The sequence below is a fragment of the Babylonia areolata genome, chromosome 16 (genome assembly GCF_041734735.1).
Source record: "Babylonia areolata isolate BAREFJ2019XMU chromosome 16, ASM4173473v1, whole genome shotgun sequence".
NCBI classification, from domain to species: domain Eukaryota; kingdom Metazoa; phylum Mollusca; class Gastropoda; order Neogastropoda; family Buccinidae; genus Babylonia; species Babylonia areolata.
The window spans coordinates 23,271,951-23,288,315 of NC_134891.1; the positions used below are offsets into that span (position 1 = coordinate 23,271,951).

The following is a 16,365-nucleotide window of genomic DNA, read 5'->3' on the forward strand; positions in this document are numbered from 1 at the left end:
TTTTTATGTGTACAGTTGTACATTAAGTAGATGCTATAAAATGGCAAACGAGTGCAGCCTGTCCCCTTTCTGCAGCACTTTTCATTCACTGTGAACTTGTACAAGTCTCCTCCCCACCCCTTCTCCTTTAAGAACAAGTTTCCCCCATGTGTGTTCTGTTTGGTTTTTTTGTTTGTTTGGTTTTTTTGTGGTTCATTATTTGACCTGTTGCATTATTGTGGTATGTAAATGGTTTTATGGAGGAAGCAGGGCTGGTGCAATCCAAGATATGGTTCATGCCCACGTGTGCTTGCACTGTTTGGGCGTTGTATAATGTATCGACAGCAGCACTTGTCTCTGCGTTCAGGTCGACCGATCTGGCTTTTTTTAGTTCCTGTTCTTCAGCTGCCCACCCCCATTGTGTTGCTTGTTCACAACTGTAATGTTAGCAGTGTGCCAGATGTTGTTTTGTACTGTGCATGGGCTGGATGGTTTTGTTTACTGACTGATTTGTTCATGACCATTGAAACCATAGCTGAAAAGTCTGAAGCCAGTCATCCATTGTCGGTTTGAATGTTCTCATGCAGCGTTTGACAAAGGAAAATAGTTTCATTTCGCAATGCGAAGAGAACATTGTTTTCATTCCACAAGTAGGTAATTCCCCAGGATCCTCAACAAGTCATTTTTGTAATGGACTGCCAGGAAATCTCGTCCAGAAATCTGATTATGGTCCAGTCAGGGCAGGTGATCCTCACTTAGCAGGGAGTAGCAATTACCTCCCCGGTTGCCACCTTCCACTTTGGGAATTATTTGCAGTTCTATTTGCAAAGTTCTCATAAGTTGGTTTTTTGTTTTTTTCCGTTGCCCCATCTTAAGAATGGTTTAAGACTTGTGTACTTCGCTTCGATCCGACTAGTTGGGGTGTTGAGAGGTAGGGAACCTCCATCCTTGAATGGCTCAAAGATGCAGCTTGAAAACTACTTCTGAACACAGTTTGGTCACAGAGTCCCCACTCGTCTGGGTGGAGGGGAAACTAACCTTCCCTTGTTTGCTCCTGGCTCTCAGCTTAGCAGCAAAAGTGCACCACATTGGTGTCCTACTAATCATTGCACACCCACCCACCCACCCCCCGGGAAAAAAAAAAAAAAAGCAAGCTGGAGGAGGAAAAAAAGCGTCCTGCTTATGTGGCCAAGTTATTTGTTCTTTTTCTCAAAAAAACTATCGCCCAGCAAAGCATTACACATGGCTTTTGATGATTTAGTATGTCTTTGTTTTCTTCTGAATGTGCAAGATGCCATTAAATTGATGAACTTTTCATTGTTTGTGTTGATGTTACTTCTGCAATTCTGAACATAGTGTAAGGGAAATACGGGTTAAGTAAACCCAGGAGCTCCATGACCTCGTTTATTCTAAGTTGAAAAACAAAAAGAAAAAAGGATTATGTAAATTAATAAAAATTTTGAAGGATGATGGGGGGGGGGGAAAAAAGATGATTTTTGACAGTTTATTGCAACAATTTTACACATCTGGTCAAGCACACACAGACAATGAACATTCTGCTGACCAAACCCCTCAGTTGTTTTTTTTCACCCTTCCATCCATCATGAACAGAGTAGGCATGCGCGCGCACACACACACACATTTACTAGTAGGCTTGCTCGCTCTCTTTCATACTCTCGTTTTCATTTCTTGGCGTTCCTTTTCTTGGGTGGTTCAGGGAAGACCAGAGGCACTGTGAGGACTGCCGACGACGAGGCAATCTTGACACCAGGTGTGTCCTTGTTGGAAGACTCCGTCTTCACGCGACACCCCAGAGCTCGAACGTGGTTGTGGAGCCTGAAAAAATGCAGGATCACGACCAGAGTGCCAGTGAGCCTCTTGCATTCACACGGTTCACAGAGAAACTTTTCAGTGATAGGTTTGGCAGGAATGAATCGATGGAAGAGGGTTAAAACTGGTGACATTTCTTTTTTTGTTGCTAATAGCCCAGCCAGACCACTCAGGGGTCAGCATATCGGACCTGAAAATACTGATCCTATAGACCCTATTAAAAAAAATTTGAAAACCTGGAAAAGTAGAGTCATATTCAAGCACAAAATCTCTGGACATTGATTCTTATGTAGATCATTTCAGCATTTTTCAGCATTTTTACTCTTTTTTTTTCTTTTTCTTTTTTTTTTAATAGTTTTAGTGCAACAAAAACATAATAATACACAAAATTATGTTTAACAGTCCGTCAAAATCCAAAATTCTAACAGACCGCATGCATGTATGTCCTGGTGCAGTTAAAAAAAAATACAAAACAGTATAGGTGCCTAATTAATATTCAACTCCAGAAAAGGACAAAAGAATATTCAAGATTTTCTAGGGGTAAAGAAAAAAAGTGGACGAATCAGGTACATAGAAAATTGAAAGGAGACAACAGAAAAGAAAAGGCCAGAAACAACCGAGTGATAATAATTTTTAAAAAAATTTTAAAATTTTTAAAAAAAGGGAAAAAAAAATATCCAGAAGGTGGGGATACTATTCATAATGAATCCTCATGGTGGGTTAAGACATTCCCTTCATCAAGTGCCCATGAAATTCAGAAGAAAGGCGTGATGATCCGAACATAAACTGATGAATCTACAACTATACACACCTCTTAACACAACTGTGTTGGAGATATCTATGACTGCACACCCGACCATAAAGTGATGAATCTACGACTATACACACCTCTTAACACAACTGTGTTGGAGATATCTATCTATGACTGCACACCTGAACATAAACTGATGAATCAATGACTTAACACACTTCTTGATGCAACTGTATAGGAGAAATGTATGAACACAAACTGAGGAAGCTATGGCTACACAATCCTGAACACACTATATCAGAGAAATCTATGACTGCACATCTGAACACAAACTGAGAAATCTATTGCATACACCTGGAAACAAATTTTATCAGACAACACTGATTATGCACACCTCTGAACGCAAACCGCATCAGAAGAAATAATGACTTGACACCTTTGAAAATGAACTAGATCAGGGAAATCTATGACTACACAGCTGTGAACACACAACTGCATCAGAGAAATCTATGACTATACACACACCTAACACAAACTGTATCGGAGAAATCTAGAATTGAACACAAAAAGGATCAGAGTAATCTGCAACTATACACACCTGAACACAAAAGTATCAGAGAAATCTAAGACTTGACACACACCTTAACACAGACTATACACACCTGAACACAAACTGTATTTATGAAATATATGACTATACACACACCTGAAACAAACTGTATCAAAGAAATCTATGACTAAACACATCTGAACACAAACTACCAGAAAAAAACTAACACTACATGCCTGAACACAAACTGAATCAGGGAAATCATGACGATACACACCTGAACACACTATACACACCTGAACATAAACTGTATTTTAGAAATATATGACTATACACACACCTGAAACCAACTATCAAAGAAATCTAAGACTAAACACATCTGAACACAAACTACCAGAAAAAAAACAACTGACAATACATGCCTGAACACAAACCGCATCACAGAAATCAGTGACCTTGCACCTCTGAACACAAAACTGTTTTAGAAAATCTGTAGCTTCACATGACTGAACACAAACTATCCCAAGAAATCCATGACTACATACCTGAATATAAACTGCATCAGACAACAGAAATATATTTTCTCTGAACACAAAACTATGAGAAATCTGACTACACACGCCTGAACACAAACTGTATCGAAGGTACCTGTGACTACACACACCTTTGGAAAAAAAGGAATCAATAATCATAAACTTACTTTAAATTTCACATGAACTAACGCGAAATGGGTGAAGCGGTCTTTTTAACTCTCTTCTTCTTCTGCGTTCACTCGTATGCACACGAGTGGGCTTTTACATGTATGACCGTTTTTACCCCGCCATGTAGGCAGCCATACTCCGTTTTCAGGGGTGTGCATGGTGGGTATGTTCTTGTTTCCATAACCCACCCAATGCTGACATGGATTACAGGATCTTTAACGTGCGTATTGATCTTCTGCTTGCATATACACACGAAGGGGGTTCAGGCACTAAGCAGGTCTGCACATGTGTTGACCTGGGAGATCGTAAAAATCTCCACCCTTTACCCACCAGGTGCCGTCACCGTGATTCGAACCCAGGACCCTCAGATTGACAGTCCAACGCTTTAACTACTCGGCTATTGCGCCCGCCAGGTCTTTTTAACATTATTTCTGTTTTCTCTTTGATTGGTTTTCAGAACTAGAACTGTCGGTCAGTCAGCCCATGGAATTGCCCCAATGTGGTTGGCTAGGCTATTAACATGATCTGATTTTGAGCTGGCATATCTCTAAATCAAAACAAAGTACAAAAGTATCAGAGAAATCTAAGACTAGACACACACCTGAACACAAACTGAATCAGGGAAATCATGACGATACACACCTGAACACACTATATACACCTGAACACAAACTGTATTTTAGAAATATATGACTGTACACACACCTGAAACAAACTGTATCAAAGAAATCTATGACTAAACACATCTGAACACAAACTACCAGAAAAAAAACAACTGACAATACATGCCTGAACACAAACCGCATCACAGAAATCAGTGACCTTGCACCTCTGAACACAAACTGTATTAGAAAATCTGTAGCTTCACATGACTGAACACAAACTATCCCAAGAAATCCATGACTACATACCTGAATATAAACTGCATCAGACAACAGAAATATATTTTCTCTGAACACAAAACTATGAGAAATCTGACTACACACGCCTGAACACAAACTGTATCGAAGGTACCTGTGACTACACACACCTTTGGAAAAAAAGGAATCAGTAATCTTAAACTTACTTTAAATTTCACATGAACTAACGCGAAATGGGTGAAGCGGTCTTTTTAACTCTCTTCTTCTTCTGCGTTCACTCGTATGCACACGAGTGGGCTTTTACATGTATGACCGTTTTTACCCCGCCATGTAGGCAGCCATACTCCGTTTTCAGGGGTGTGCATGGTGGGTATGTTCTTGTTTCCATAACCCACCCAATGCTGACATGGATTACAGGATCTTTAACGTGCGTATTGATCTTCTGCTTGCATATACACACGAAGGGGGTTCAGGCACTAAGCAGGTCTGCACATATGTTGACCTGGGAGATCGTAAAAATCTCCACCCTTTACCCACCAGGTGCCGTCACCGTGATTCGAACCCAGGACCCTCAGATTGACAGTCCAACGCTTTAACCACTCGGCTATTGCGCCCGTCAGGTCTTTTTAACATTATTTCTGTTTTCTCTTTGATTGGTTTTAAGAACTGTCACTGTCAGTCAGTCAGCCCATGGAATTGCCCCAATGTGGTTGGCTAGGCTATTAACATGATCTGATTTTGAGCTGGCATATCTCAAAATCAAAAAAAAGTACAAAAGTATCAGAGAAATCTAAGACTAGAGTAGACACACACCTGAACACAAACTGAATCAGGGAAATCATGACGATACACACCTGAACACACTATATACACCTGAACACAAACTGTATTTTAGAAATATATGACTATACACACACCTGAAACAAACTGTATCAAAGAAATCTATGACTAAACACATCTGAACACAAACTACCAGAAAAAAACTAACACTACATGCCTGAACACAAACCGCATCACAGAAATCAGTGACCTTGCACCTCTGAACACAAAACTGTTTTAGAAAATCTGTAGCTTCACATGACTGAACACAAACTATCCCAAGAAATCCATGACTACATACCTGAATATAAACTGCATCAGACAACAGAAATATATTTTCTCTGAACACAAAACTATGAGAAATCTGACTACACACGCCTGAACACAAACTGTATCGAAGGTATCTGTGACTACACACACCTTTGGAAAAAAAGGAATCAATAATCATAAACTCACTTTAAATTTTACATGAACTAACATGAAGTGGGTGAAGCGGTCTTTTTAACATTATTTCTGTTTTCTCTTTGATTGGTTTTAAAAACTAGAACTGTCAGTCAATCAGCCCATGAAATTGCCCCAATGTGGTTGGCTTGGCTATTAACATGATCTGATTTTGAGCTGGCATATCTCTAAATCAAAACAAAGTACAAAAGTATCAGAGAAATCTAAGACTAGAGTAGACACACACACACACACCTGAACACAAACTGAATCAGGGAAATCATGACGATACACACCTGAACACACTATACTCACCTGAACACAAAATGTATTTTAGCAATATATAACTGTACACACACCTAAAACAAACTGTATCAAAGAAATCTATGACTAAACACATCTGAACACAAACTACCAGAAAAAAACTAACACTACATGCCTGAACACAAACCGCATCACAGAAATCAGTGACCTTGCACCTCTGAACACAAACTGTTTTAGAAAATCTGTAGCTTCACATGACTGAACACAAACTATCCCAAGAAATCCATGACTACATACCTGAATATAAACTGCATCAGACAACAGAAATATATTTTCTCTGAACACAAAACTGTATTAGAAAATCTGTAGCTTCACATGACTGAACACAAACTATCCCAAGAAATCCATGACTACATACCTGAATATAAACTGCATCAGACAACAGAAATATATTTTCTCTGAACACAAAACTATGAGAAATCTGACTACACACGCCTGAACACAAACTGTATCGAAGGTACCTGTGACTACACACACCTTTGGAAAAAAAGTAATCAATAAACTTACTTTAAATTTTACGTGAAGTGGGTGAAGCGGTCTTTTTAACATTATTTCTGTTTTCTCTTTGATTGGTTTTAAGAACTGTCACTGTCAGTCAATCAGCCCATGAAATTGCCCCAATGTGGTTGGCTTGGCTATTAACATGATCTGATTTTGAGCTGGCATATCTCTAAATCAAAACAAAGTACAAAAGTATCAGAGAAATCTAAGACTAGAGTAGACACACACACACCTGAACACAAACTGAATCAGGGAAATCATGACGATACACACCTGAACACACTATATACACCTGAACACAAACTGTATTTTAGAAATATATAACTGTACACACACCTGAAACAAACTGTATCAAAGAAATCTATGACTAAACACATCTGAACACAAACTACCAGAAAAAAACTAACACTACATGCCTGAACACAAACCGCATCACAGAAATCAGTGACCTTGCACCTCTGAACACAAAACTGTATTAGAAAATCTGTAGCTTCACATGACTGAACACAAACTATCCCAAGAAATCCATGACTACATACCTGAATATAAACTGCATCAGACAACAGAAATATATTTTCTCCAGCTTCTGTCTTTGAAGGGTGTATATTGTCCTCCCAACTTCTCCCTTATTATACGTATTAACATGTATATTTCTGTGCACACATCTTTGCTTCGTTAAAATTTTGTATGACGGAAGAGGTGTTCAGTTGTACGTAAATTCGTTTTCGTTCACAATCATGCTGATAAATAGACAAATAAATAGATAAATAAATAAATATGCAAACGAATGAATGAATAGATATAGAAATAATCAATCAAGCAGTCAATAAAAAAGGGGGGGATCAAATGGTCTAGCTGGACAAAGCACTTGGGGGGCGGGGGGGGGGGACAGTAAAAACAGTGGACTGACAAGACTGCAGAATGGACAGAAAAAGAAAAAAAACAACAACATTTGCACAGACTCAGGATTTGACACAAAACCATGACGGGCGCAATAGCTGAATGGTTAAAGCATTGGGCTTTCAATCTGAGGGTCCCGGGTTCGAATCACGGTGACGGCGCCTGGTGGGTAAAGGGTGGAGATTTTTACCATCTCCCAGGTCAGCATATGTGCAGACCTGCTAGTGCCTGAACCCCCTTCGTGTGTATACGCAAGTAGAAGATCAAATACGCACGTTAAAGATCCTGTAATCCATGTCAGCGCTGGGTGGGTTATGGAAACAAGAACATACCCAGCATGCACACCCCCGAAAGCGGAGTATGGCTGCCAACATGGCGGGTTAAAAACAGTCACACACGTAAAAGCCCACTCGCATATATACGAGTGAACATGGGAGTTGCAGCCCACGAACGCAGAAGAAGAAGAAGACACAAAAACGACAGACCTTGTGGATTCTAACGAATAGTTCTGTGTGGCACCCCAATGACTCTTCACAGAGTTAACTCTTTCCATACAAACGGCGAAAGAGACGACGTTAACAGCGTTTCACCCCAATTACCATCATCAAAATATTGCAAGCGGAAGGCTCTTATACTGAAGACGTGAATGTTGACAAAGAATACCACAATTCTGACGACGGAAGCTAAAGGTTGGGTTATTCAGACACCCACTGGACATCCGAGGGGTCTGTGTAGAGGAGAAGAGAGGACTGGCCGTACTGAGTGAGTTAAGGGAGAAGAAGAAGATGTCTGTCAATCACCTAATGGTGAACAGGTATTCGATCTGAAGAGATCTGTGACAGAGAACTGTCAGGTAAAAAAAAAAAACTGCACGCCTGTGATCAGTCATGTAAAAACACACGTACCTCAACTTTGAGCGGTCAGGTAAGAAACCACTCACCTGTTGACGGAGATCTTGAGGTCTTTCAGCAGGTCGCCCAGCGGTGTGTGGAATCCGTCCACCGTCAGACACAGCACCAGGATGTGAGACAGCAGCAGGTCCTTGGCTCGGGCAGGGCAACACCTGCAAAAGTCGGCAACGCCTGCACCAGTCAGCCTCTTCTCTCTCACCGTTATCACCACAACTCACTCAGGTGCTCACTCACATAATTATAACTACCCGTTTTCTGTCTGCAGAAAAATTAATCTTTTTGATAAGACAGATGTCCATAAGAAGACAGACAGATGAATGCAAAATGACTACAGGAAGACAGATGATGACAAGAAGACAGATGACTGCAAGAAGACAGATGGCTACAAGAAGACAGATGACTACAGGAGGGCAGATGACGACAAGACAGATGTCTACAAGAAGACAAGACAGATGACTGCAAGAAGACAGACAGATGACTGCAAGAAGACAGATGACTACAGAAGGACAGATGACTGCAAGAAGACAGAGGGCTACCAGAAGACAGACAGATGACTGCAAGAAGACAGATGATGACAAGACAGATGACAGCAAGAAGACAGATGGCCACAAGAAAACAGATGGCTACAAGAAGACAGATGATGACACAAAGACAGATGGCTACAAGAAGACAGATGACAGCAAGAAGACAGATGACTACAGGAGGACAGATGACGACAAGACAGATGTCTACAAGAAGACAAGACAGATGACTGCAAGAAGACAGATGGCTACAAGAAGACAAGACAGATGACTGCAAGAAGAAAGATGTCTACAAGAAGACAAGACAGATGACTGCAAGAAGACAGATGGCTACAAGAAGACAACAACAACAATCACCACCACCACCACCACCACCACCCCCACACACACACACACCCACACAGACCTTCTATTGCCTTCCATTCTGATGGTAAAGCGATCCAGCATCAAACGTTTGACAGAGTCTGGCCACTCCTGTGGTAAAGGGTCTGAAAACCACAGGCACACACTATCGTAACTTCTGAAAACCACAGGCACCACACACTGTCGTAACTTCTGAAAACCACAGGCACACACTATCGTAACTTCTGAAAACCACAGGCACCACACACTGTCGTAACTTCTGAAAACCACAGGCACACACTATCGTAACTTCTGAAAACCACAGGCACACACTATCGTAACTTCTGAAAACCACAGGCACCACACACTATCATCACTTCTGAAAACCACAGGCACACACTATCGTAACTTCTGAAAACCACAGGCACCACACACTGTCGTAACTTCTGAAAACCACAGGCACACACTATCGTAACTTCTGAAAACCACAGGCACCACACACTGTCGTAACTTCTGAAAACCACAGGCACACACTATCGTAACTTCTGAAAACCACAGGCACACACTATCATCACTTCTGAAAACCACAGGCACACACTATCATCACTTTTGAAAACCACAGGCACAACACACTATCATCACTTCTGAAACACACACACAAACACACACACACACACTATCATCACTTCTAAAAACTACAGGCAACACACTATCATTACTTCTGAAAACCACAGACAACACACTATAATTACTTCTGAAACACACACACACACACACACACACACACACACACACACACACACACACACACACACACATATCATCACTTCTGAAATCCACAGGCACACACACACACACAATCATCACCCACCCACCACCCACCCACCCCACACACGCGGATTACTTGATTAAACAAGAGTAATAAACATACGTTCTCAAATTAAAGCATTTCACATATTCGCTTTTAAAAAACATTGCAATTAATTATTACATCGTAATTATTAACAGAAATATATTTAGAATATGGACAAAAAAACTTCGTTCACAGTGACGGACTGGGCAGGTAGGACACAACATGGAGGCATGTTTTGGGGGCGAGACAAAAGACAAGGCCACACACACAAAAAAACAACCCACCCCGCTTCCGAATCTGGTCTGATCTGTAGTGGAACATGGTCAGCATGTAGTGCAGGTAAAGCAGCAGACACGCCCTCTCCTGCCTCTGCGTCTCCCCCATCGGCATCACCTTCAGCCTCGTCAGCACCGAACTGTAGTACCTGAACCAACGACACAGGTATCATCCGTTTAACTCGCAGCACCAAGATGTAATACCTGAACCAACAACACAGGTATCCGTTTAACTCACAGCACCAAGATGTAATACCTGAACCAACAACACAGGTATCCGTTTAACTCACAGCACCAAGATGTAATACCTGAACCAACAACACAGGTATCCGCTTAACTCGCAGGACCGAACTGTAATACCTGGCGAAATTTGTGTCCATGAATGTTTCTTCCCACAGCTTGTTTATGTTTTATTAACTCACTCAGTACGGCAAGTCCTCTCTTCTCCTCTACACAGACCCCTCGGATGTCCAGTGGGTTGTCTGAATGACCCAACCTTTAGCTTCCGTCATCAGAATTGTGGCATTCTTTGTCAACATTCACGTCTCCAGTATAAGAGCCTTCCGCTTGCAATATTTTGATGATGGTAATTGGGGTGAAACGCTGTTAACGTCGTCTCTTTCACCGTTCGTATGGAAAGAGTTAACATTATTGTGTCTTTAAGGCTAATGTTTAAGTTTTTTGACAATAAAATACTCTAATTCTATTCTATTCTACCTGAACTAACACAGGTATCTGTTTACTCACAGCTAAAAAACTGTAATACCTAACCACCTAACCAACACGGGCTTGCATTTGCTCACAGCTGTAAACTTAATATATGATGAACACATGTATCTGTTCAACTCACAGCACCAAGACATAATACCTGAACTAAGAAAGGTATCCGTTTAACTCACAGCAATGAGCTGAAATACCTGAACCAGCACAGGTATCCATTTAACTCACAGTGCTGAGCTGTAATACCTGAACCAACACAGGTATCTGTTTAACTCACAGCAATGAACTGTAATACCTGAACCAACACAGGTATCTATCTAACTCACAGCAATGAGCTGTAATACCTGAACCAACACATGTATCCATTTAACTCACAGCACCGAACTGTAATACCTGAACCAACACAGGTATCTATCTAACTCACAGCAATGAGCTGTAATACCTGAACCAACACAGGTATCCATTTAACTCACAGCACCGAACTGTAATACCTGAACCAACACAGGTATCTGTTTAACTCACAGCACAGAACTTAATACCTGAACCAACACAGGTATCTGTTTAACTCACAGCACCAAAGTGTAATACCTGAACCAACACAGGTATCCATTTAACTCACAGCACCGAACTTTAATACCTGAACCAACACAGGTATCCATTTAACCCACAGCACAGAACTTTAATACCTGAACCAACAACACAGGTATCCGCTTAACTCGCAGGACCGAACTGTAATACCTGGCGAAATTTGTGTCCATGAATGTTTCTTCCCACAGCTTGTTTATGTTTTATTAACATTATTGTGTCTTTAACTCTCTCCATACGAACGGCGAAAGAGACGACGCTAACAGCGTTTCATCCCAATTAGCAACATCAAAATATTGCAAGCGGAAGGCTCTTATACTGAAGACGTGAATGTTGACAAAGAATACCACAATTCTGACGACGGAAGCTAAAGGTTGGGTCATTCAGACACCCACTGGACATCTGAGGGGTCTGTGTAGAGGAGAAGAGAGGACTTGCCGTACTGAGTGAGTTAAGGTTTATGTTTAAGTTTTTTTTGACAATAAAATACTCTAATTCTATTCTATTCTACCTGAACTAACACAGGTATCTGTTTACTCACAGCTAAAAACTGTAATACCTAACCAACACAGGCTTGCATTTGCTCACAGCTGTAAACTTAATATATGATGAACACATGTATCTGTTCAACTCACAGCACCAAGAAATAATACCTGAACTAACAAAGGTATCCGTTTAACTCACAGCACCAAGATGTAATACCTGAACCAACACAGGTATCTGTTTAACTCACAGCACAGAGATGTAATACCTGAACCAACACAGGTATCCATTTAACTCACAGCACCGAACTGTAATACCTGAACCAACACAGGTATCCATTTAACTCACAGCACTGAACTGTAATACCTGAACCAACACAGGTATCCGTTTAACTCACAGCACCGAACTGTAATACCTGAACCAACACACGTATCCATTTAACTCACAGCACCGAACTGTAATACCTGAACCAACACAGGTATCCATTTAACTCACAGCACAGAACTGTAATACCTGAACCAACACAGGTATCTATCTAACTCACAGCAATGAGCTGTAATACCTGAACAAATACAGATTGTATTGCATTGTACTGTATTTCTTTTTATCACAACAGATTTCTCTGTGTGAAATTCGGGCTGCTCTCCCCAGGGAGAACGCGTCGCTACACTACAGCGCCACCCATTTTTTCGTATTTTTTCCTGCATGCAGTTTTATTTGTTTTTCCTATCGATGTGGATTTTTCTACAGAATTTTGCCAGGAACAACCCTTTTGTTGCCGTGGGTTCTTTTACGTGCGCTAAGTGCATGCTGCACACGGGACCTCAGTTTATCATCTCATCCGAATGACTAGCGTCCAGACCACCACTCAAGGTCTAGTGAAGGGGGAGAAAATATTGGCGGCTGATCCGTGATTCGAACCAGCGCGCTCAGATTCTCTCGCTTCCTATGCGGACGCATTACCTCTAGGCCATCACTCCACACAGATATGTGTTTAACTCACAGGTATCCATTAACTCACAGCACCAAGCTGTAATACTCGACCAACACAGGTATCTGTTTACGTGAAGCATCGGACTGCAGTACCTGAACCAACACAGTATCTGTTTACATACAGCATCAAACTGTAGTAATGGATAGTAGCAGCAGCAGCTGTAGTAACAATAGTACTCGTGCAGTTGCAGGAGCAGCAACAGCAGTAGCAGTATAGAAGCAGCAGCAACAGCAGAAATAATTGTAGTAGTGGTAGTGTAGCAGCAGCAGCAGCAGTAGTCGATGTAATTGTTGTTGTATATCAGCAGTTGTAGTAGTCGTAGCAGTATTATAAGCAGTGCTTTAACTCAATGTCTTCTCAACTCACTCAGTACGGCCAGTCCTCTCTTCTCCTCTACACAGACCCGTCGGATGTCCAGTGGGTGTCTGAATGACCCAACCTTTAGCTTCCGTTGTCAGAATTGTGGTATTCTTTGTCAACATTCACGTCTTCAGTATAAGAGCCTTCCGCTTGCAATATTTTGGTGATGGTAATTGGGGTGAAACGCTGTTAATGTCGTCTCTTTCGCCGTTCGTATGGAGAGAGTTAAACATGTCAGATAAGATGACACGCACGTGACACGTGATACCTGACAATCAGCAGCAGAGGTAGTGGTAATTCTACTTCTTCTTCTGCGTTCGTGGGCTGCAGCTCCCATGCTCACTCGTATGCACACGAATGGGTTTTTACGTGTATGACCGTTTTTACCCCGCCATGTACAGTAGGCAGCCATACTCCGTTTTCGGGGGTGTGTGTGCTGGGTATGTTCTTGTTTCCATAACCCACCGAACACTGACATGGATTATTGGATCTTTAACGTGCGTATTTGATCTTCTGCTTGCATATACACACGAAGGGGGTTCAGGCACTAGCAGGTCTGCACATATGTTGACCTGGGAGATCGTAAAAATCTCCACCCTTCACCCACCAGGCGCCGTCACCGTGATTTGAACCCGGGACCCTCAGATTGACAGTCCAACGCTTTAACCACTCGGCTATTGCGCCCGTCTAGTAGTAATTCAATTACACATCTTTACAAAGTTCTATGTGACGGACAACAGATAAGGAGTGGGCTAAAACAATTTTCTTTCTGGTGTGCTTATGACAGAGGTTGTGTGTGTGTGTGTGTGTGTGTGTGTGTGTGTGTGTGTGTGTGTTGTGTGTGTGTGTGTGTGTGTGTGTGTGTGTGTGTGTGTTTTGTTTGTGTGTTTCTTTCCAGTTCAAAGGTATGCAGCAGAAGAAACACGGATTTAAACCGAACAACAACCAAAAATAACAACAACAACAAAATGCTTTCACAAACGCTGGCGGAATTTGTATTTGTATTTGTATTTGTATTCCTTTTTATCACAACAGATTTCTCTGTGTGAAATTCGGGCTACTCTCCCCAGGGAGAGCGCGTCGCTACACTACAGCGCCACCCATTTTTTTGTATTTTTTCCTGCGTGCAGTTTGTTTATCCTGTCGAAGTGGATTTTTCTACAGAATTTTGCCAGGAACAACCCTTTTGTTGCCGTGGGTTCTTTTACGTGCGCTAAGTGCATTGTGCACACGGGACCTCAGTTTATCGTCTCATCCGAATGACGACCAGCGTCCAGACCACCACTCAAGGTCTAGTGGAGGGGGAGAGAATATCGGCGGCTGAACCGTGATTCAAACCAGCGCACTCAGATTCTCTCGCTTCCAAGGCAGACGCGTTACCTCTAGGCCATCACAACAAAAATAACAACAACAACAACAAAATGCTTTCACAAACGCTGGCGGAATGTCACTCACTCTTTCTTCTCAGTCCATTCTTTCAAGGTCTCCACCGTACAGTTCTTGATCACTTCTGCCACATGTGTCAGGCTGTCCATCTCCACCGGCCCCAGGACTGCACAGACACAGGGGAACATGTGTGGAGATATAATAATGATAATAATAATGGACACTTATATAGCCCACAGACACAGGGGAACAGGTGTGGAGTTATAATAATGACAATAATGGACACTTATATAGCGCACAGACACAGGGGAACAGGTGTGGAGATATAATAATGACAATAATAATGGACACTTATATAGCGCACAGACACAGGGGAACAGGTGTGGAGATATAATAATCATAATAATAATGGACACTTATATAGCGCACAGACACAGGGAAACAGGTGTGGAGATATAATAACGACAATAATGGATACTTATATAGCGCACAGACACAGGGGAACAGGCGTGGAGATATAATAATGATAATAATAATGGATACTTATATAGCACACTATCCAGAAACCTGCTCTAGGTGCTTTACAAAAACGCTTTTGTTAACATAACACATTACATCTATGTTACATACACACACCAAAATGTGACTACACACACACACACACTGCATAGAAAATGCAAAAAACTTAGCCGTCTGAAGTGCACAGGAACAGGTGTCGAGATGGCTGCCGGAAAAAGAGGGCGCTAGCCAGGGGGACAAAGGGGACGTTACCTACTTCCGGGAGGTTATCGGCCATAGTTCTCTCATTTTCTCCGCATAGGCGGATAGTAGTTTGCACAGGACAGGAATGTCAGACCCCTGCCGGAGTCTGCACTAGTTGGGTCACGGTTAAGTATGTGTAATTAAAATACATTTTAACATACATGTGTATCTAACGGCTACCTAACACATACGCACACATAGGCAGGCACAAACTTATATAAACGCACGCACACACAATACACATTCATATACATGCATGTAGTTATGTACACATACATATGTATACACACATAGTCAAGCACAGCTAATGCAAAGGAAGTGGACCTGCCACAACTGAACTTACATACACACAACCATAAATAAATACACAAAATTCATACATTATATGTATTCAATACATAAATAAAAAGTATAAGAAAAACATAAACAAAAGAACCCCCCCCCCCAAAAAAAAAAAAATATATATATATATATCATTATTATCATCATTAATGATAATGATAAATAAAGGTGGAAC

At 41.4% G+C, this 16,365-nt stretch overlaps 1 protein-coding gene across 1 annotated transcript in view; it reads right to left on the reverse strand.

Moving 5' to 3' along the window:
- Positions 1-1,466: 1,466 nt before the first annotated feature.
- The window catches only part of LOC143290933 (DNA-directed RNA polymerase I subunit RPA49-like), a 28,847-nt gene continuing 13,948 nt past the window's right edge, over positions 1,467-16,365 (reverse strand). The window contains exons 9-13 of the mRNA XM_076600501.1: positions 15,156-15,252; positions 10,568-10,707; positions 9,495-9,576; positions 8,597-8,719; positions 1,467-1,815 (exon numbers count right to left, since the gene is read on the reverse strand). Of these exons, the coding sequence (XP_076456616.1) occupies positions 1,662-1,815; positions 8,597-8,719; positions 9,495-9,576; positions 10,568-10,707; positions 15,156-15,252 (596 nt within the window). The 3' untranslated portion in view covers positions 1,467-1,661. The remainder of the gene's footprint in view (positions 1,816-8,596; positions 8,720-9,494; positions 9,577-10,567; positions 10,708-15,155; positions 15,253-16,365) is intronic.